The sequence below is a fragment of the Equus caballus genome, chromosome 5 (genome assembly GCF_041296265.1).
Source record: "Equus caballus isolate H_3958 breed thoroughbred chromosome 5, TB-T2T, whole genome shotgun sequence".
NCBI classification, from domain to species: Eukaryota; Metazoa; Chordata; class Mammalia; order Perissodactyla; family Equidae; genus Equus; species Equus caballus.
Window position 1 is genome coordinate 27,928,259 of NC_091688.1, and position 23,582 is coordinate 27,951,840.

At 40.5% G+C, this 23,582-nt stretch overlaps 1 protein-coding gene across 8 annotated transcripts in view; it reads left to right on the forward strand.

Moving 5' to 3' along the window:
• Nucleotides 1-23,582, forward strand: part of LOC100057500 (membrane cofactor protein) — a 63,307-nt gene that overhangs the window by 709 nt on the left and 39,016 nt on the right. For 2 of the 8 annotated variants that reach the window (XM_070267889.1, XM_014739601.3), the window contains exon 1: nt 20,585-20,869. The exons of 1 other annotated variant lie outside the window; for it this stretch is intronic. In XM_070267889.1, coding sequence (XP_070123990.1) covers nt 20,749-20,869 — 121 coding nt within the window. In that variant the 5' untranslated portion in view covers nt 20,585-20,748. Of the gene's footprint in view, nt 1-20,316; nt 21,088-23,582 lie in introns of those variants that run through there. 5 more of the 8 variants (XM_070267890.1, XM_070267888.1, XM_014739602.3 and 2 more) reach the window with 3 other exon arrangements.

Consider the following 23,582-nt stretch of genomic DNA (forward strand, 5'->3'; position numbering starts at 1 on the left):
TACATTTCTGAAGTTGGGTTTTACGCTGTGATATTTAGTAGCACAAATTGGGCCGAAGAAACGTTGCCGAGAAGGATGTGAGCTGGGGGACTCACCGGTGGCCTGGAGTGAACATTGTTTCACTCCTAAAGACAGGTTAATAATGCGCTGGACGTGCTCCTTCCCTTTGTCATCTCTGATGGGGCACTTCAGGAAGATAAGTTTGGGCAGAATAAACAGGAATTCTGAATTCAATATAGAGTTGAAATTTTACTGTACGCATTTTCACATAATTTTCAAGAACCTAGCACTTGATTAGAAGCAAGGGGTACCTGTACTATTTATTTTTTGAAAGGCTAATTGAAGTATTTTTGAACCAAGGATTTGTTTTGCTTATTACAATAAATCGACTTTTCTAGTAGTTTTGCTTCAAATTTAGTTTTTTTTTTTTTTATTAATGTTATGATAGATTACAACCTTGTGAGATTTCAGTTGTACATTTTTGTTAGTCATGTTGTGGGTACACCACTTCCCCCTCTGTGCCCTGCCCCCACCCCCCTCAAATTTAGTTTTTTTAATTTGAAATATTAAATGTGAGATTGATATATTTGTGCAAATATTGTGTTCTGTGTGTCAAATACTTAAATATATAGGGAAACAAGTTTCTCTAGAAAAGTTTGTTTACATGACAAGGAAAGAAGCATATTTGAGTTTAAAAGTTTCTTAAAACTGCAAGAATGAATTTGAAGTGAAGTGAAAGACCCGTCTATAGTGTTCTTTATTGTTCACTTTTTGAAAATTGGATGTTCAAATCTGGTATAAAATAAAATAGAGGTTTGGAGAAGTTTCATTTGTGATGATGCGTTTATTTCCAGTGTGTTTTATCTCAAAGGAGAGTATGCTTCTAATTGGGGCCCATCTGTCTAAGCTTTCCACTCCCACTTTCATCACTCCTGCCCCTCGCATCTCAGAGCCTTCAGTACATCAGGGCTTCTCCCCTCCAGCCCCACAGGTACCCCTCCTGCTCAGAGGTGTTCGGTGACGCCACATTACCCGCAGCAGGAAGTCCAGGTTAACCAGCCTGATACTTGATGGCTTTTCTATAATCCAACCCCAGCTTTTCTTCCCAGGCCTTCTCTCTCTGCTCCACTTCTTCAAATAACCTGCTCTCAGTCAAGCCAGACCATCGGCCCAGTGCTCTCGGCCGTGTTCTTAGTTCACTGTTGCCTGAAGCGCCCAGGCTCCCATCCAGATCCTGGGCATCTTGCGCGGCTCAGCTCAAAAACTGCCCATTGTGGGAAGCTTTTCCTGATTTCTGCCCAGCTCTCATAGCCTGTTATTACCTGACCTTGAGTTAACCACATTTAAGTATCTATATGCTTGTGTGTGGTAGAAAACATATCTTCCACATCACTTCAGTGCATGGGTGTGTCTAAGTAATTAAAAATCCAAGTCCCAACAATAAAGTATAAAATTTGATTTCTATACTAACAATAAAATTCATTTTTCTTTATGCAAAAAAACCCCACAAACAACCCTTGCTGTCTTTGCAGGCTTGAGTTAAATCCAATAGCTAGACCTCTGAGACCAGGCCTCAGTTTCTGAAGCATGGCTGCAATTGGATCCCCTGGGGAGCTTCACTGCTGCCTGGGTCCCACCTCCCAGAGGTTTCTCATGTAACTGATGTGGGATGTGGCCTGGGTGTAAGGTGTCTTTAAATTTTCCCAAGTGATTCTTATGTGCAGCTAAGACTGAGAACCTCTGCTTAGTGATTCCCAAGCCCCATAGCCCATTTCTACATATAAACTTGCAAAGACAGAAGACAAGGGCTTATGTTTACAAAAGAAAATATTAGTTTTACTATTTCAGCCTATTAAAGAAATCAGAAGATGTCTGAGACTTGAATTAAGTTCTTATTCCCTGGCTAACCATACAAGGCTAACTGTCGTTTAAAAAAACAGAAGCGGTTTTTCTAATATCAATGCTGGATGAAAATTAGGTTGCCTATAAATAAAGAAATCATTTTATCAAATTTCATTTGACATGAACTTGAGACTATACTTTTCTAATTGGCATAAAATACACAGGAGAGAGCATTTAAGGTGACTAACAATAAAAGTGAGAATGTTGAAGAGACCTGGGATAGGCAGGAACTGGAATCTGCATTGTCAAAGTAGATTCTGGGTTTAAGGAAAATAGGTAACTCTGGTATTCTAAAACAGTCATTTCTGACAGCATTGTAAACAAGAAAGTTTTTTTGCATATTTAACAATTTGCGTATTTGTACTCAAGAGCAGGATTTAACATCAAGACTCTACTATCTTCCACAAACGATGCAAAATTGAGTGAGTGAACACATTGTTTTTCTAAGCTGCACTGCTTTCATCATTTCCGGGCTCATCCTGTGCACTATTCGGGCATTTCTCAGTCCCTCCTTCATCGTCCAGAGGTGTGAGTGTTTGCTCTGATTCCCAGAAGCCATTCTTAATTTCATTTTGGACCTGATATTAACTAGGAATTTTCTGCTTTCCGTCTGTGAAATTAACATTTTTAAAAGACTAATCTCTGTGTCTTATTGCTTAAATATGGAGAAGTGTAACATTGGGGACTATGGTCAATAAGCTATTTTTCCTTTCCTGTCCCTTACATATATGCAGAAGGTGAACAAATTGCCAGAGTATAGATAACAGTGAGAGAGTTACCCACCCAGATTCCTGACTTGCCAGCACAAGAAAACCTGTCTGGGGGTGGTAAAACTGATGTTAACAGGAGAAGCCACCTAGGTTTATAGAATTTACCTTCCTTATGTAGCTTTTAAAGAATTGAACTATTGTATGTCCCAGTGGCAAGGCTTGTGCTGAACTATCAGAAACAAAGAGGAGCTCTGACATCGTGGTCCTTAGGACTTGTGGCTTCATCGAGTATTCTGGAGACTGTCGTTTAGATGAGCACTTACTTATGTTGTTTGGGAAAAGGGTCAGTCATCTGATCCCCCACTGCCACCTAAAAAGGCTCCTGGTGAAAATACTCCTTCAGTTTCTATTTGACATGGGAGTCAATTCTTGGAGAGTTCCTTGGTTCGAATCCTGTAGAACCATGCTTCTCAAGTTTTACTGTGCATGTGAATCACGTGATCATGTTGTTAAAATACAGATTCTGATTCAGCAGGTCTCAGGTGGGGCCTGAGGTTCTGCATTTCTAGTTCCACATCCTGCTGGTGGTGGTAGGCTGTCTAATGGCTTCCAGAGAAATCTGAGTCCTGATACCTGGAACCTGTATATGGCAGGCGGTCTTTTGCAGAAGTGATCGTAGATGGGGAGATGATCCTGCATCCAGGTGGGGCTCTAATGCAGTCACAAGTATCCTTGTAAGAGGAAGGCAGAGGGTGATCTGACTACAGCAGAAGGCAACGTAACCACTAAAGCATAACACTATGCTGCTGACCTTGAGGATGGGCCAAGGGGCAACAAGCCAAAGAATGCAGGTCTGGAAGCTGGAAAAGGCAAGGAAACTGATTCTCTCCTGGTGACCTCTGGAGGGAGCCCAATACCTTGATTTCAGCCTGATGCAACTGACTTCAGACTTCTGACCTCCAGAGCTAAGAGAATAAATGTGTTGTTTTGAGACACTGTTATGGTGTGAATGTTTGTGTGCCCTCAAATTCCTATGTTGAAATCCTAACCCCCAAGATGATAGTATTAAGGGCTGAGGGCACTAGGAAGCACAGGAGCAAGGTTAATCAATTGTGGCAACATGGTAAAAAGGAATGAGTTGGAGTCTGTACCAAGGTTAAGACCCATTTATTTCAACAGAAGAAGATCTGAGACTCAAAATCTTTGAAGTGACTCCACAGAGATGCAAATATGTGCACTTGAAGATGCTGAAGTGCTCCCAGTATCTGGTAAAGCTCTGTCCTCCTGGATTGGATTACTGTCACTCCTTTACCCTCTTTCCTTGAGTTGAAAGCACACACTATGTAGTCAGGGGAAAAGACTGCACTTAGGATATATAAATAGTCTCTACTACTTCAAGAAGAAGCTGTTGGCTAGGATTTCTGTTCATAAGCTTGTCATATGGAATGGCTTCATTAAAGAGAATTGGGAAAATGCAGGAGGAAGATATGAAAAACAAATATGACACATATAATTGACTACCCAGTGGTAACCATTGCTAATATTTTAATTCACTGGTAATTTTTCTTCATATATGTTTCTTTGTACACAGACATGTCTTTCTTTCTTAAATAGCTTCTTTCTCTTTTATAGGGCAGACCCCAATCCTTTTAGACATTTTGGAGTAAATCTGTGCTATATCAGTTTTCACTTTCTCTAGGAGAAAGTAATTTCTGTTTATTAAAAAGGCATTAAATGATTATAGGGAAGAGAAATATCTGATAAAAAAATTAAATTTTGAATATTTCTTAAGCTGTATTTTGAAAGCACTTTGTACTATGCTCTGTGTGAAAAACATATGAAAATTTAAGTGAAAGAATAATTTTTCTTATAAAAGTATCTAGCTTACATCCATGTGGATTCAGAATACACCAAACTAAGAAAGCATGACTTTTAAGAATTTATAAAATTAATAAACATATCTTGACACTTTCTCAATAATTAGCCCTGGAGTCTTTAGTGGGTTCACATCTATATACATCAAAAATTTATTTGGTGCAATATTATGGGCCATGCTGATGATTGCTAGAGTATTTCAGAACCTTTCCAGATATTTAACAGCAGATTTGTATATGACTAGTGCTAACTTCTGTGTAATTCTGGGTTTTAAAAGTTGCTTTTAGAGCATATTCTGCCATAATTACCTTGACAAATATAAAGAGTGAGCTGGATATCAACTTGACTTTCAATTTAAAATCATGCAAGGTAAAAATAAAACAGCATAAGCAGAGAGTGATATCAGCATCATGGCGGAGTGAACTTGCCTGGGACTCTCTCCCCTCCAACATACAACAAAAAGGAGCAACCATATTCCCACAGAAAATGCCCTAAAAGCACAGAAAACCTTGGAGAATCACGGCAGCCATGACGTAGGGCAGAGAGGCTGGAGCCCCCCCTTGGAGGTGCTGGAACAGGGTAAGAGTGATCTTTGCTCACTCCCCTAAAGACTGCAGTCGCTGTCATGGGAGTTTCTGTTAGGGAAGGAGTAGGGGAGGGGTCACATCCAAGGGATCACCCAGGACTCCCTAGAGCCCTTGCAGCCTAGAGGGAAGCCCTCTAATGGGGCAAAACGTTTCCTGAGGGGTGACCTCACCAAACCAAGACCCCAGGAGACCAGATAATGAGAGCTGATTGGGAAACTTGGGACTGCGGGCAAGAGAAAGTGCTCCCCCACCCACACTGTGCCACACCATCTTGGCTGAAGGCGGAGTGCTCAGAACACGCAGATCTCAACCCCCATCCAGTGGCGATAGGCTGTAACTGCAATCAAATAATAACAGAATGGGAAAGTCCTGTCCTTCCAACATCAGGCACTTCATCAAATCTCCAGACCGGAGAGAAAACAACAAGCACCCAGAAGTCAGTCCTGAGGACACAGAAATAAATAAACTAAATGGCAATGAATTCAAAATAGCTATCTTCAAAAAAACTCAATGAGGTAAAAGAGAATATAGAGAAACAATTCAATGCATTCAGGAACTACTTCACAAAAGAGATTGAAACTATAAATAAGAATCAATCAGAATTATTAGAGGTGAAAGACACAATGGAAGAGATAAAGCAAAATATATATATGGATTCCCTGAATGCTCATGTGGGCACCATAGAGGAGCAAATCAGCATAATCGAAGATAGACATGTTGAAATGCTCCAGAGAGGAGGAGAGAGAACTAAGACTAAAGTGAAGTGAAGAAAGTCTCCGAGAAATATCCAACTCAATGAGGAAATGCAACACAAGAATTATTGGTGTTCAAGAAGGTGAAGGGAAGGAGAATGGAGCAGAAAGTGTGTTCAAAGAAATAATAGCAGAAAACTTCCCAAATCAGGGAATGAGAAGGAAATATGTGTGGAAGAAGCTTCCAGATCTCCTGGATTTGTCAATGTAAAAAGACCTACTGCAAGGCATATAGTAGTGAAACTGGCAAAAATGAGTGACAAAGAAAGAATATTCAGGGCAGCAAGGCAGAAGAAAATAACCTACCAAGGAACCACTATCAGACTTTCAGCAGATTTCTCTGCAGAAAGCTTACAAGCTAGGAGAGAATGGAATGACATATTCAAAACTTTAAAAGATAAAAACTTTCAGCCAAGATTACTCTATCCAGCAAAAATATCCTTCAGATATGAGGGAGAAATTAAATCTTTCCCAGACAAACAAAAGCTAAGGGACTTCATAGTCACGAGACCCACCCCCCCCCCACCCCCCCCAAGAAATCCTCAAGAAGGTCTTCATACCTGAGAAAAGAAAAAAAGGGAGCAAGAGATCACAAAACACAGAGTAAGGAGACAAATAGAATCAGGATATGATAGCAAATGTTCAACCATACCATTAGGCTAAAGGGAAGGAAAACGCCAAAAACAAAGACAATCTTGTCACTTCAGCCACAAACTCACAGCACAAGTTGGAATAAGATGTGAGTATAATAACTTAGGAGGGTAGGAGGAAAGGAACTGAATCACTTTAGACTAAGGAAATAAGAGGCCATCATAAAATGGACTATGTTATACACGAGATTTGGAATACAAACTTTAGGGTAGCCACTAAACTAAAAAGTAGAACAGAGACACAAGAAATAAATAAGGAACAAACAAAAAAACACATTATAAAAAACTACATAATTCAATGGGTAGACCAAAACACACAGTACAAGAAACAAAGCAAATGCAGGGAAACCAGAAAACGATTGATATAATGACAGCATTAAGCCCTCATACATCAATAATCACCCTCAATGTAAATGGATTGAACTCTCCAATAAGAAGACACAGAATGGCAAGATGGATTAAAGAACAAGATCCAACAATTTGTTGCTTCAGGAAACACATCTCACCTCCAACGACAAATACAGGCTAGAGTGAAGGAGTAGAAGATGAGACTCCAAGCTAATGGCAAACAAAAGAAAGCAGGTGTTGCAATACTTCTATCAGACAAAGTAGACTTCAAGATAAGGCAGGGGAAGAGAGACAAAGAGGGGCAATATATCGTGATCAAAGGGACACTCCATCAAGAAGAAATACCGCTTATAAATATGCACCCAACACAGGAGCACAAAAGTTCATAAAGCAACTATTAACAAACCTAAAAGAATATATTAAAAATAACAGAATAATAGTAGGGGACCTCAATACCCCACTCACATCATTGGACACATCATCTAGACAGAAAATCAACAAGGAAACAGTGGAATTAAGTGAAAAGCTAAAACAATTGGACTTAATAGACATATAGAACACTCCATCCCAAAACAGCAGAATACACATTCTTCTCAAGTGTGCATGGAACATTCTCAAGGATAGATCATATGTTGGGAAACAAGACAAGCCTCTCTAAATTTAAAAAAATTGAAATAATAACATGCATCTTCTCCGATCATAATGGTATAAAGCTAGAAATTAATTACAAGAACAAAAGCTGAGAAAGGAACAAAGATGTCGAGACTAAACAATGTGCTATTGAACAAGCAATGGATCATTGAAGAAATTAAAGGAGAGATAAAAAAATATCTGGAGACAAATGAAAATGATAACATGCCATACCAACTTATATGGGATGCAGCAAAAGCTGTATTAAGAGGGAAATTCATCACAAACAGGCACACCTTAACAAACAAGAAAAATCCCAAGTAAGCAATCTCAAATTACACCTAACTGAATTAGAAAAACAAGAACAAACAAGCCCCAAACACAGCAGAAGGAGAGAAATAATATAAATCAGAGCAGAAATAAATGCTATTGAAACAAGAAAGGCAGTAGAAAGGATAAATGAAACAAAGAGCTGATTCTTTGAGAAGATAAATAAAATTGACAAACCCCTAGCTAGACTTACAAAGAAAAAAAGAGAGAAAGCTCAAATAAAATCAGAAATGAAAGAGGAGGAATAACAAGAGACTCCACAGAAATATGATGGATTATAAGAGAATACTATGAAAAACTATATGCCAACAAAATGGATAACGTAAAGGAAATGGATAAATTCTTAGACTCTTACAACCTCCCAAAGCTGAGTCAAGAAGAAACAGACAATCTGAATAGACCAGTCACAAGGAAAGAGATTGAAACAGCAACCCAAAGCATCCCAAAGAATAAAACCCCAGGACCAAACAGCTTTCCTGAGGAATTCTACCAAACTTTCAGAGAGGGTTTTGTTCTTTTTAAAGATTTTATTTTTTTCCTTTTTCTCGCCAAAGCTCCCCGGTACATAGTTGTATATTCTTAGTTGTGGGTCCTTCTAGTTGTGGCATGTGGGACGCTGCCTCAGTGTGACTCAATGAGCGGTGCCATGTCCGCGCCTAGGATTCGAACCAACGAAACATTGGGTCGCCTGCAGCGGAGTGCATAAACTTAACCATTCAGCCACGGGGCTGGCCCCTCAGAGAGGATTTAATACCTATCCTTTTCAAGCTATTTCAAAAAATTAGGGAAGATGGAACACTTCCTAACACATTCTATGAGGCCAACATCACTCTGATACCAAAGCCTGACAAGGACAGCACAAAAAAGGAGAACTACAGGCCAATATCGCTGATGAACATAGACGCAAAAATTCTCAACAAAATTTTGGCAACCTGAATTCAGCAATACATCAAAAGGATCATACATCACGATCAAGTGTGATTTACACCAGGGACACAGAGATGGTTCAACATCTGCAAATCAATCAATGTGATACACCACATCAGCAAATTGAGGAATAAAAAACACATGATCATCTCAATAGATGCAGAGAAAGCATGTGACGAGATCCAACTGCCATTTATGATAAAAACTCTGAAAAAAAGGGGGATAGAAGGAAATTACCTCAACATAATAAAGCCATATATGACAAACCTACAGCCGACATCATATTCAATGAGCAAAAACTGAGTACCAACCCCCTGAGAACAGGAATGAGACAAGGATGCCCACTATCACCACTCTTATTCAACATAGTACTGGAGGTTTGGGCCAGAGCAATTAGGCAAGAGAAAGGAATAAAAAGAATCCAAATAGAGAGTGAAGAAGTGAAACTCTTGCTGTTTGCAAATGACATGATCTTATATGTAGAAAACCTCAAAAAATCCATTGGAGAACTAATAGAAATAATTAACTACAGCAAAGTTACAGGGTACAGAGTCAATTTACAAAAATCAGTTGCTTTTCTATACTCCAATAATGAACTTAAAGAAAGAGAACTCAACAATATAATTCCATTTGCAATCACAATTAAAAAATAAAGTAGCGAGAACAAATTTAACCAAAGAAGTGAAGGACTCATACAGTGAAAACTATAAGACATTACTGAGAGAAATTGATAATAACAAAGAGATGGAAAGAGATTCCTTGCTCATGGATTGGAAGAATAAACATAGTTAAAATGTCCATACTACCGAAAGCAATCTACAGATTCAGTGCAATCCCTGTCAGAATCCCAATGACATTCTTCACAGAAATAGAGAAAAAAATACTAAAATTCATATGGGGCAATCAAAGACCCCAAATTGCTAAAGCAATCCTGAGAAAAAAGAACAAAGCTGGAGGTATCACAATCCCTGACTTGAAAATGTACTACAAAGCCATAGTGACCAAAATGGCATGGTACTGGTAAAAAACAGGCACACGGATCAATGGAACAGAACTGAAAGCCCAGAAATAAAACCACAAATCTATGGACAGCTAATCTTCGACAAAGGTGCCAAGAACGTACAATGGAGAAAAGAATGTCTCTTCGATAAATGGTGTTGGGAAACCTGGACAGCCACATGCAAAAGAATGAAGGTAGACCACTATCTCACACCATACACAAAAATAAACTCAAAATAGATCAAAGACTTGAAGATATGTCCTGAAACTATAAAACACCTGGAAGAAAATATTGGTAGCACACTCTTTGACATCGAACTAAAAAGGATCTTTTTGAATACCATGTCCTCTCAGACAAGGGAAACAAAAGAAAATATAAACAACTGGGACTTCATCAGACTAAAGAGCTTCTGCAATGCAAAAGAAACTATGATCAAAACAAGAGACAACCCACCAATTGGGAGAAAATGTTTGCAAATAATATATCTGACAAGGGGCTAATCTCCATAATATATAAGGAACTCACACAAGTGAACAATAAGAAGGCAAACAACCTGATCAAAAAGTGGGCAGAGGAGATGACAGACATTTTTCCAAAGAAGATATACAGATGGCCAATAAGCACGTGAAAAGATGTTCAACATCACTCATCATCAGGGAAATGCAAATCAAAACTACACTAAGATACCACCTTATGCCTGTTAAAATGGCTACAATCACTAAGACTAAAAATAGCAAATGTTGGAGAGGGTGTGGAGAGAAGGGAACCCTCATACACTGCTGGTTGCAATGCAAACTGGTGTAACCACTATGGAAAACAGTATGGAGATTCCTCAAAAAACTAAAAATAGAACCACCACATGACCCAGCTATCCCACTACCGGGTATCTACCCAAACAATTTGAAATCAACAATCCAAAGTAACATATGCACCCCTATGTTCATTGCAGCACTATTCACAATAGCCAAGACATGGAAGCAACCCAAGTGCCCATCGACCGATGATTGGATAAGGAAGATGTGGTCTATATCTATACACAATGGAATACTACTCAGCCAGAAAAAAGACAAATTAATCCCATTTGCAACAACATGGAAGGACCTAGAGGGAATTATGCTTAAGCGAAATAAGCCATTCTGAGAAAGACAAACACCATATGATTTCACTCACATGTAGAATATAAACAAGTACTGAGACAAAGGAAACAGTTCAGTGGTTACCAGGGGAAGGGATGTGGGAGGGACAAAGGGGCTGAAAGGGAGCACTTATGTGGTGACAGTCAAGAAATAATGTATAATTGAAATCTCACATTGATGTAAACTATTATGAACTCAATTAAAAAAAACAGCATAAGCAAAGTCACCTGACAAATGCAGAAGAAAATTCAACTTTGGTAACAGACAAAGGGTAATTGGCTTATTTAGAGAGTTAAATATTCAAAGACCAACCTTCCTCCAACCTTCCCCAAAATGAACAAAGGACATACACCCAGGTCACCAAAAAAAATACAAGTAGCCCACAAATATATGAAAAGATGCTCAATGGCTTTGCTTAGTTGAAACTTTAGCAAATCTCTTATTATTTCTTGGATTTCTGAAGAAGTAACTGTGAAAGATGCCATGAGGGAAGCCATATTGAAAAAGAGCCAGAGCAGCCATTTCGGGTGAGTTGCCTTGCACCTCTTGTTTTCTTTATCTTCTAAACTGGACCAAACCTCCAACAGTCCAAGAAGTCAGTAAGGACAAGAATATCCTGTTTATAACAAGTGATGAAATTGAACTTTACTGATGACTGAATAACCTACCAATCCACGAAGTACAAATCTAACCCTTTGCCTGATGACTGACTGAATCTCGAGCCAATCTATGAATTACGAACCTGGCCTTTTCTCTAGGACCAGTGAACTCTAATACAGCTAGCCTCATCTTCCTTTAGTTTTCCCATAAAAACCCTGAGCCCTTCTGCTGTAATCAGGACACTTATTTGGGTTTCTACCTGAATCTGTGCTCCCCAAATTGTGATTCTTTAATCCTCAAATGCTTGGGAATTGGCCTTCTTAGAATTAAATTTCTCTATCAGAAGAAAGAAATTTTTTTTTCTAGAATTGAGTAGGTCACTGATCACTATGATTAATATCTGATGCCTGTGACTTTTTAATTATAATAAATCCATGATATTTTTTCTTCTACTATACCAGTTATCTACGGGAAATACTAAATATATGTAAAATACCATCTTGCCTAACTTACCTTGCAATCTTGAGCAATTCTTTTAATTTCTGGCCTTAACATTTTTCATCTGAAAAGCAGGGGCTGGACCAATTGGTCTCCAAAGCTATTCCTGGTGCCAACGTTCTAACTTTGTTTTGTTTTGTTTTCATTTTTGTACACTTAAGGGTGAGATGTAAGTTAGTTTAAGTCTATGACATTTAAATGAAACTTTGTCTCCACCACTATAAGAAAGAAAGAAAAGATTTTTGTCTTTTCAAACAACTTATGAAATATAGTTTGTAAGTATATTTGCTTTTTAAAACCTTCAAAAGCCAAGAGGAAACAAAGTAAATATGCATTCCTTCTGAAAAATGCCCTCCTTTCTGCACTTGATTGGTTTCAGAATCCTTGCTCTGGGTGTGGCATACCACACTAATGCTCTTTAACAGCTAAATATGAAGGTCAGTTGGCTGGCAGGTGCTTGCCGGGTGCAAACAGAGATGGCACAGGTCCCAAGGCCAACATCACAAAGGGGCTTAACTATCCTCTGTTTAGCTGTTCTCTTTCAGGTTTTCACAAATACCTCATGTGGAATTCACAGTGATGGTGGAAAGCCTTTTCTGAGAGCCTTCACAGGCCCATTCACGCTGCTACCCCCACCTCTTAAAAAGCATAAATATACTAATTGAGGAGGCAAAGAAGCACCAAACGTTAAGTTTTATTTTAAAGAAGTTGGCCTCTGTTGGATGACATCCCCACACACCTACCTCCAGCCTACTGCCATTCAGAATGCCTAAGGGAGATCTACCATATGGCTCAAAGCCTGTTCTACAAACATGAGCATTCTCCATTCTCCTCATTTTCTCTTTAGCAGCTTGACAAAATCTTTAGTGGCAGTTGGATGAACCACAAGTATTTACTGCCTACTTCACTCAAAGCCTTGACTCTTGAGTTCTATACCTGTCAGGACCTTAGGAAGTTCATGGTCAATACTCTCCTTTTGAACTCGGTCACTAAAATGATCTCGAGGCTCATGGAGAGACAGGAGCTACACTTCACAGGCCAGCTTACAATGCCTGGTTTAGGAAGGTTTACTGCGCAGACAATTGTAGCTCATTCCTTTCAGAGACAAATCCCACTTTGTTCCTAGTGTCTAAAATTACTAAAATCAAAATCTCTCAGAACTTTCCCAGCATTTGGTAAATCCATGCTGGGGAAGAACTGGCCAAAATGCATTAAATGCACTTAACAGCAACACCCATTTATTTCATCAAGGACTTAATATGTAGTGTTGAAAAACAAAATTCAGCTGAGTAAATTTGAAGATCTAATTGGCCTTATGAAATGATTCATGACTCAAGCAGCATCTCATCCAGGAAGCAGAAGGGTGCTCTGAGGAATTGTACAAAATGGACAGTTTTACGAAGTTTAGGAAGAAGGGTGGGGCAAAGGTGATATTGGCCAGGACATTTTCTTTTGAGGGGCAAAGGAACTGGCAAGGGCCCACTTGACAGATTACCTTACTGGTACTTGACCAGAAAATTCCAGACTGGTAGATTAAGAAGACATTTCTGGGAGAGGGTGAAACTGCAATGAGATCAGGCATTAAATCTAGGTATGGTATCATGGGCTTTTGGCATGAGTGATGCCATTTTGGGCCTGTGGTTCTCTTTTTAATAATAGGTATTTAATATGCACCTACTACAGGCATAGCACAGTCTTCACACTCAAGAAACAGCGAGAACACTCCATCTCTGCCTCATGGAGCTTGTCCAGAAAAATAAGGAACAAGGCTCAGGACCTTTGAAATGGAGCCTTAGTTGGGTCAAATCAAAATAAATTAAAAATCAATGTGAAAATCTTCAGTTATATTAAGAATGGCTTGATGAACCCCAGGTATAAAAATTTCACTGGTTTTGAAAGTTCTGGTAAAATTCCAATTCTTGAATCTAATCTAGCACCTGTAACTAGGAAATCAAACACTAGTTATATTTTTCCTCTATTTTTAAAATTTTCTCATGAAAAATAAAAAGACTTACTTCAAGTCTAGAAATAGATGAGAAAGTTTTTTTCAGCTTTATTGGGATATAATTGACATATGGCATTGTGTACTGATGGTAGCAAAGAACAGAAATAGATTCTCTGTTTTCAATTAAGTGCCAAGATGGAGCCTCAAAACTTCTCTGTTATATCACTCTTTTACAACTGTAAGAATCAACAGGAATGAGAATCCCCCCTCACCGAGTCTCCTTAATTATGCCTCCTTCAATTAAGTGTCATCATGCAGTGCCTGGATTTTATAATCCAAGATACTAAGGTGTCTACTTTATACCTCACATCCACAGTTTGTGTCTATGTGCTCTACCAAGAATTCAAACACTGCGTTGGTCTGGGAGGAAGAGGAAATTCCATGGTTTTTTGAACCCAGAAAGTCTTTAGTACATCTCAGATATAAAACTGTCTAAATATATTTAAAGTTTTATAATTCCAGAAGAGGCTTTTGAGGTTTATACGGAGAGCTTCCATTTCCTCACCATCTTCTCATACCTTAACCTTGTGTGATACAGGCTCTATCCCCACCATTCTATGAACAAAATACCAACACAGTATTCAATATATAGGTTAGATTTTTAAATTTTTTTTCTTTTCCTGATTCCAAACGTAACACAGCGTCAATATAGAAAATGAAGAGCAGAAAGAAAATGAAATACCCATAATCCTATCAACTGTAGTTAATGTTGGTATGTTTCCAAATCTGTTTTTGTGTGTATCAATATACTACTTTTATTTTTAATTTTTTCCATTTTTGAATATTTTATTGAAATTGAAGAATATGAAATCACTGAGAAGTTTTAGCAACTAAGATTTTGAATAGTATAGATTCCTTAGAACAAATACTAGAAATGCTATTATCTGTTTTTTGTATATTTTTTGTGTATTTCTTTTTTAAATTTTTAAAAATTTTTTTTTATTGCAGTAACATTGGATTATAACATTATATAGTTTTCAGATGTACATCATAATATATTTCAAATTCTGTGTAGATTACATCATGTACACCACCCAAAACTAATTACCATCCATCACCACACACATAAGCCTTTTGCCCTCCCCCCTCCCCCTTCCCCTATGGTAACCACCAATCCAATCTCTGTTGCTGTGTATTTTTATCTTCTACTTATGAGTGAGATTATACAGTATTTGACTTTCTCCCTCTGACTTATTTCACTTAGAATAATACCCTCAAGGTCCATCCATGTTCTCACAAATAGCTGGATGTCATCATTTCCTTTCATGTGCCTGTTGGCCATCTGTATATCTTCTTTGAAGAAATCTCTGTTCAGCTCTTTTGCCCATTTTTTAATTGGGTTGTTGTGCTGCCAACGAAATGAAAACACGAACACCGGTTGCTGTGTAGTCGTCTCTCGAGTTCCTCGAGCTCTTTATTCTTATAGCCTCTAGACAAAGCCGGCCTTTTGCCAAAGCAGTGAGTCAGCGACCTAAGCCTGCACAAGCGAAGCGTCCCACAATAATGACCTTTCCCCTACACATCTGTTTATAACCGGTTCCTTCATAACATTTCAAACTCCCAAGGCCCCAGTCTTGTTCCTTTTGAGGAACTGATAAAACATCCTTGTTTGCAAGCAATGTTTTCCCTGGGGCCTTGTGAGTTCACCAGGCAGAACATTCTGTTTGCAGAAAAGTCCAGCCAGTCTTGTGGATGCCTCGCGTGCAAGAACAACCACATTTCATGCCAGGTCTCCATCATTGTTGGTTTTTTTGTTGTTGAGATGTATGTGTTCTTTGTATATTTTGGATATTAACCCCTTATCTCATATATGGTTTGCAAATATCTTCTCCCAACTGTTAGGTTGTCTTTTCATTTTGTTGATGGTTTCCTTTGCTGTGCAGAAACTTTTTAGTTTGATGTAGTCTCATTTGTTTTTCGTTTCCCTTGCCCGGTCAGACATGGTACTTGAAAATATGCTGCTAAGACTGATCTCAAAGAACATACTGCCTATGTTTTCTTCTGGAAGTTTCATGGTTTCGGGTCTTACATTCAAGTCTTTAATCCATTTTGAGTTGATTTTTGTGCATGGTGTAAGGGAATGGCCTACTTTCATTCTTTTGCATGTGGCTGTCCAGTTTTCCCAATACCATTTACTGAAGAGACTCTTTCTCCTTTGTATGCTCTTGGCTCCCTTGTCGAATATTAGCTGTCCATAAATGTGTGGGTTTATTTCTGGGCTCTCAGTTCTGTTCCATTGATCTGTGTGTCTGTTTTTGTGCCAGTACCATGCTGTTTTGGTTATTATGGCTTTGTAGTATATTTTGAAATCAGGGAGTGTGAGACCTCCAGCTTTATTCTTTTTTCTCAGGAATCCTTTGGCTATTCAGGGTCTTTTGTTGTTCCATATAAATTTTAGGATACTTTGTTCTATTACTGTGAAAAATGCTTTTGGAACTTTGATAGGGATTGCATTGAATCTATAGATTTCTTTAGGAAGTATGGACATTTTAACTATGTTAATTCTTCCAGTCCAAGAGCATGGAATATCTTTTCATTTCTTTGTGTCTTCTTCAATTTCTTTCAACAATGTTTTATAGTTTTTGGTGTACAGATCTTTCACCTCCTTGTTTAAGTTTATTCCTAGGGATTTTATTATTTTTGTTGCAATTTTAAATGGGATTGTATTCTTAATTTCTCTTTCTGCTCCTTCATTGTTAGTCTATAGAAACGCAACCGATTTTTGTATGTTGATTTTGTATACTGTAACTTGACTTTATTCATTTATTATTTCTAAAAGTTTTTTAGTAGATTCTTTAGGGCTTTCTATATATAAAATCATGTCATCTGCAAAGAGTAACAGTTTCACTTCTTCTTTTCCACTTTGGATCCTTTTTATTTCTTTTTCTTGCCTGATTGCTCTGGCTAGAACTTCCAATACTATGTTCAATAAGTGTGGTGACAGTGGGCATCCTTGTCTGTTCTTAAAGGGATAGCTTTCCGTTTTTCTCCATTGAGAATGATATTTCCTGTGGGTTTGTCATATATGGCCTTTATTATGTTGAGGTATTTTCCTTCTATGCCCATTTTATTTAGAGTTTTTATCATAAGTGGGTGCTGTATCTTGTCAAATGCTTTCTCTGCACCTATTGAGAGGATCATGTGATTTTTATTCTTCATTTTGTTAATGTGGTGTATCACGTTGACAGATTTGCAGATGTTGAACCATCCCTACATCCCTGGAATAAAACCCACTTGATCATGATGTATGATCTTTTTAATGTATTGTTGTATTGAATTTGCTAGCATTTTGTTGAGGATTTTTACATTGATGTTCATCAGTGATATTGGCCTGTAATTTTCTTTTTTTGTGTTGTTGTTGTCTGGTTTCGGTATCAGGATAATGTTGGCTTCGTAGAATGAGTTAGGAAGCCTCCCCTCCTCTTCAAATTTGAAAGAGTTTGAGAAGGATAGGTATTAAGTCTTCTTTGAATGTTTGGTAGAATTCACCAGGGAAGCCATCTGGTCCTGGACTTTTATTTCTTGGGAGGTTCTTGATTGCTGTTTCTATCTCCTTACTGGTGATTGGTCTATTCAAATTCTCTACTTCTTCTTGGTCCAGTTTTGGAAGAATGTATGATTCTAAGAATTTATCCATTTCTTCTAGCTTATCCAATTTATTGGCGTATAGCTTTTCATAGTATTCTCTTATGCTCTTGATTTTCAGAAGAGTCCATTGTAATTTCTCCTCTTTCATTTTTGATTTTATTTATTTGAGCCTTCTCTCTTTTTTTCTTGGTGAGTCTAGCTAAGGGCTTGTTGATTTTGTTTACGTTTTCAAAGAACCAGCTCTTGGTTTCATTGATTGTTTTCTATTGTGTTTTTCATCTCTATTTCATTTATTTCTGCTCTGATTTTTATTATCTCCTTCCTTCTACTGATTTTGGGCTTTGTTTGTTCTTCTCTTTCCACTTCCTTTAGGTGCACTGTTAGATTGTTTATTTGGGATTTTTCTTGTCTGTTGAGTTAAGCCTGAATTGCTATAAACTTCCTTAGAACTGCTTTTGCTATATCCTATAGATTTTGACATGTTGTGTTTTCACTTTCATATGTTTCCAGGTATTTTTTGATTTCTCCTTTGATTTTTTCATTGACCCAATAGCTCTTCAGTAGCATTTTGTTTAGCACCCACTTGTTTCAGGCTTTGGAAGGTGCAGCCAATCCCCTATGTGGTTATTTGTGAAGCACAGGTCTTCTGTTGTTTATAAGCCCTATGGCTCACAGGTCAGCACACACCGTCAACACAGTCCTGACCCATGCACATGTGCCATTCCTCTGGAGCAGACCCAGTCATCCCACTGCATAGCCCCCCCCCTCCCGCCCCCGCCATGCCACCAATGCCCCACCCACTCCACCACTCCTCATGTACACCCTGCCTCGCAGAGGTGGACCCACTACTCAGCCTTCAGAGGATCTAGGCATCCAGTCTATTCAAGTTGAAAAGTTGCCTAAGGGCTTGCTGTTGGGTGGGGCCAGTCCCTAGGGCCGGCTGCCTGCCCTGGCTGAGCTGGATTAAATCAGTGGGGCAGACCCTGGGCTAACAGGCCAGGGAAAAAACTCCAATGGCATCCACCAGTGTCTCAGCATGCCTGTACTAGGTCACAGTAACGGCTGCCACCAACGTCTTGGTCCCTGGAGAGGTCTCACCTCTCACCAAGATGCACTCAGAGCCTATCATGTGAGTCTCTTTTCTTTTCTTTTTTTTTTTTTTTTTTGAGGAAGATTAGCCCTGAGCTAACTACTGCCAATCTTCCTCTTTTTGCTGAGGAAGACTGGCCCTGAGCTAACATCCGTGCCCATCTTCCTCTACTTTATATGTGAGACGCCTAGCACAGCATGTCTTTTGCCAAGCGGTGGCATGTCCACACCCAAGATCCAAACCCGCGAACCTTGGGCCACTAAGAAGCGAAATGTGCGAACTTAACCGCTGTGCCACTGGGCCGGCCCCTACATCCTTATCTTTAAGAGTATTATTCTTATCTTTGGGACATAGCAAATACTTAAAGCTGATAAAAAATGCATGCACAATGGCCACATCAGGCCCTTCTGGAAAAACAAGTTCAGGCTGAATTAATTTTACACCAAAGGATTCCTCATATACTCCAATATCCTATTGCTTGTCATTTATTTATCACATAGTTTCTCATACTGATATATTTTTACACTGCATCCCATAAAGCCACCTGTCAAAAATTCCTTATAATTTTGCTAGACACAAGAATTTATATTTTTTCCTATATTATACTTCTTTACCCACAGCTCTGACAATTTCTTTGGGATAAACTCTAAATGGAATTGGTGGTTTAAACAACATGTTTCTTTTAAAACTTTTAACATATGAAAGTTATGTTAAAAATTAAATTTTGAGGGTGCTAGGCCCCCAAAATGTTTACTCACATTGGTTGATGCTTTCATTTATTTACTTATTTAGTGAGGAAGATCAGTCCTGAGCTAACATCCGTGTCAGTCTTCCTCTATTTTACGTGGGATGCCATCACAGCACCGCTTGAAGAGCAGTGCTAGGTCCGCACCCTGGATCTGAACCTGTGAACCCCAGGCCACCAAAGCAGAGTGTGGGACCTCAACCACTACCCCATTGGGCTGGCCCCAAGGTTGATGTTTTTATTCTTTGCCGCCCAACAGGAAGAAAATGTCGGCTCCTTTAGTCTGCTTTTTAAATACCAGTCATGTTACCTTTTTTTTTTCTACTTTTGTGGTCATACAGGCTTACAACTCTACAAATAAATCTTGCTCATTCTTAATTTTCCAGCACTGAGAGATTGTTTCACCAGAAAATTTCTCCCTGTTATCAATTCCTACCCATCTCAGTAATAATAGCATTCATTGCTGCCAGGAATTTGGACATCATACACCCTTGTCCTTACCTTTTTCATGCACGTATATTTCCTCTTCAAAAAACATTGAGTTGCTCAAGGGCAAGGGCCCCACAGAACTGAGGCCCAGCGTCTAAGGGCCCCGTGTCCCTTAATAATTGACCTTCCCAGGCGTGCTCTCAAGGCAGTGGGGGAGAGTAATTCACGATAGGGGTTGCGAGTGCAGAGGCCGAGTCTTCATGGTTTTGAACTCTAGCAGGCCTGCACGGGATGCAGTAGCAGAGGCTCAACCAAGGCTCTCAGGTATTGTCCCTAATTGTGCCTGACTGATGCTGAATACTGAGGGCCCAGGTAGTTCTGACAGCCTGGAGCGCCCCAGGGCAACTGAAGCCCGGAGGCGGCTGGTCCCACGGTGACCCGCTGCCTGGGCTCCCGGTTTCTATTTTCAGGTCGAGGCGCTTTATTCTTCGACCCAGCGATCCGGGAAAGGGCCACTGACGACCCGCCAGCTCTTGTTTCCTTTCCGCCCTTCGTGCGTGGGGTGTTAACCGCTTACGAATGCGGCGGTGACCCAGCCGTTTCCCGCAAGCCTCCTCGGGTCTCCCGGGCAGGTCTGCAGAGGGTGCGGCCAGAGAGCGGTCAGGCTCACGCGGGAGGAGCCGGAGCCGCCCGCAGACGCGTGTCCCTTAGATCCCAGCCAGGTTCCGCGGCGTCCTCTCCAGGCCTAACGCGCCTTCCCCGCGCCGAGGCCCCGCCCCCTCGGCCCAGGTGCGTCACGTCACTTAAGCCCTGGGCTCGGCCCAGGCCACGCCCAAGCGCCGTTTGGCTCAAGATGCTCTGCTAGTCTGGGGTTTGTTGCGTCTGGTGACCTGACTCTAAAGGGTTGTTCGCCCGGCTCTCGGGAATCCGGGGGATCTCCCCGAAAATGACGGAGTCTTGCGCGCGGCGCTGGGCACCTCTCTGTCGCCCCGAGAGCCACTTCTCTTCTTGGTGTTCCGTTGGGATCCTTTTAGGGGCCCTAGTGCTCCTGCTACCCATGTCCTCCGGTAGGAGCCTGGAGAGGGCGTGCGCTCCAGCGCGAACGGGAGAGGGTCGGAGGCAGGCCGACCGGAGCCGAAGGCGGGGGAACTTCGCTCGTTGGGTCGTGCAGGTGGCGCGGGGCTGAGTCGACCCGGGTCGTGCCGAGTGGGTAGTGCGTGGCCAGCCTTCCTCCCGGGTGGCGCTGAGCAGGGATCCCGGCGGTGAGGACCACGAAGCGCAGGAGGTGAAGGCTTGGTGGTCGGCACCGAGCGGTGCGGGGGGGTGGGTGAACCGGTGTTGACCGGGCCAGGCTGTGTCCCTAGCGAAGCCGCGGGCGGTGTTGTCGGGTGTGTGCTCCACGCAAGTGGCCAGCCCAGCGGTGCCGAGTGTGGAGCAAGTAAGCCCGCTGCTCGCTTTGTCAGGGGGCTGGGAAGCTCGTGGTGTGCCTGTAGCGCTGGGGTCAGAGCAGGTTCTGGGTGCCTGGGGTTCCGAGGGTTTGGCAAGGCGCGCCCTGCTTTTGTACCTGACGTTGACAGACTCCTTCTTGTCCAAGATCATACTAGAATCCGTTTGCAGGCTGTTGCTTTTTTTTTTCCCATGTAGTTATCTTCCTGCTCCCAATCAGTACAGACAGTATCCAGTTTTATTACCGAATGGCTTTTTGGCATTCTTCCTTTCTTTTCATTAGGTTGGATCATATTGGAGGGGATACCCGAAGTAACCTGAAAAATATTGGTAGTGAGAAATGATTATCGTAAGAGATGAACGATAAATAATGTGAATTTGGCTTTCCTCTGCAGCTCAAAAACTATGGCTGAAGGCCCATCAGCTAAATTTGTTTCGTGTTTCACTGAATGGAAATGAGTACTTTAGAAATATATTTGGTGGAAAAGATATACTTATTGTATAAAATATACAAATCAAAGGACAACTGTTTTAAATACTTTGGTGTATTTCTTCTGTCTTCATATTGACGTGTGTTCCTTTGCCCAAGTTATTTTCAGGATCCTGTTACATATACCGTTTGTATGCTGCATTCTTTCCTTAGCAGCGTTCATTCCACAAAGATTTGCCTTCCATGTGCCAGGTCCTGTGCTGGTCCTGAGCGTACCCTGCTCAGCAATAACAAACCATTCCTGTTTTCATGATCTTTATTGTCTGTCTGCACACACACCCGAATATAAGCAGAGATTGTATTTGCTCACTGTTAGATCCCCAGTGCCAAGCACACAGTAGATAATCAAGAAATATTTGCTAAAAGTTGTTGGGAGTGGCAGACAGTAACGAAAACATAATGCTAATGAATACGTTATAACCCAAAAGAAGTGCTCTGGAGGAAAGGAGCCTGAGACTGACAGCATTTAGCAAACGAGTGGAGGTGGGGAAGACTTTCCTGCTCATCAAACAGGCCAGCTCTGCCACTTTGAGGCTTCTGCACTTGCTATTCCTTCAGCCTTGCAACATGGTCCTCCTGCCTCTTGCATTATTGGCTCTTTCTCATTCTTCAAAGTCAGTTGAGATGTGACTCCCTCAGATGGACCTTCCCTGACCACCCAGTCTCAGGTAGACACACATACACTCTCCAGCTTAAATCCTCCCTGGCTTGTAGTCGCCATTCCTAAACTCTCTTTTCTGTTTGCTCCCCACTAGAATGCAGAGGTCTTGTCTGTCTTGTCACACTTGTGGTTCCAAATGCCCGTTTTTTTTTTTTTTTTTTTTTGCGTCTATTTCAACAGTCTTGTATTACTATTAAATACTAGAAAATTAAATATACTATTCAGCAGGGGCTTAGATCTCTGGAAAAAATGCGTCAGGAGGAAGGTTCTTCAAGGCGCTGTATTTACGAGGGCCTTCCTGCGGTGCCTATAACCTATGGCAGGACAGCTGAGGGTCCAGGAGGCTGTGTCTTCCCCTGTTTGTAGACTCTCCAGGGTCACAGTATTGCAGTCTTACTTGTTACAGATCATTAACAAGTTCATTTCTATATATGAGGGGGTGGGGGATGGAACAGTGGTAGTAAAAAGAAAACAAAAGGAATTTTTAAGAAGAATAATGTTTAGAATAGTGTTAAAGCTAGAAGTTAAAGGAGACTTTGAAAGCTATTTAAAATAGAGGAAAATAGATCACTAAAATGAATAGGATGCATCATGGAAGGCAACAAAACTAGAAATGAAGAGGAAAAACAAGGTTAAGGTTGAACGGTAAAATCAAAGAGGTAAGAAACTTAGAGGAAGTAAAATGAGAACTTACTATCCTGGGCAGGGGAAGATGTGGATAAAATAAACATTTCACTTTTGAAGCAGCTGATGAGGAGAAGGTTTTGTGAGCAGACACGGTTGTGCCTGGGAGGTTTGTCATCTCAGAGGTAGTTGCCAAATGGTATGACGTCGCAGAAGGGAACATTTGTTGAATTTGGGGACCAGTCTCATTCCTCCAGAAGGAGTCTGCTTTTTTGGACAAACCCACAATCTCGCATAATGGGTGGTTTCTTCTGTCTATTTTAGGTCTTCTCTTTCTTTCCAGTAAAGAAGCCAATATCAACAAGTGCTTACACAGTAGTTACTTTGTGGCCTTATTCTGCATATTACAATGCAAAGAGAACAGTCTTTGTCTGGTCAGTTGCTAGGTTACCAGAATCCTGGGAGACAGGCAACAAGAGAAATTATGTGGCCAGCTCTCTCCAGTGCATAAAGCTTTAAGATGATTATCTTCTTGTCTAGAAGACAAGCGTTGAGCAGG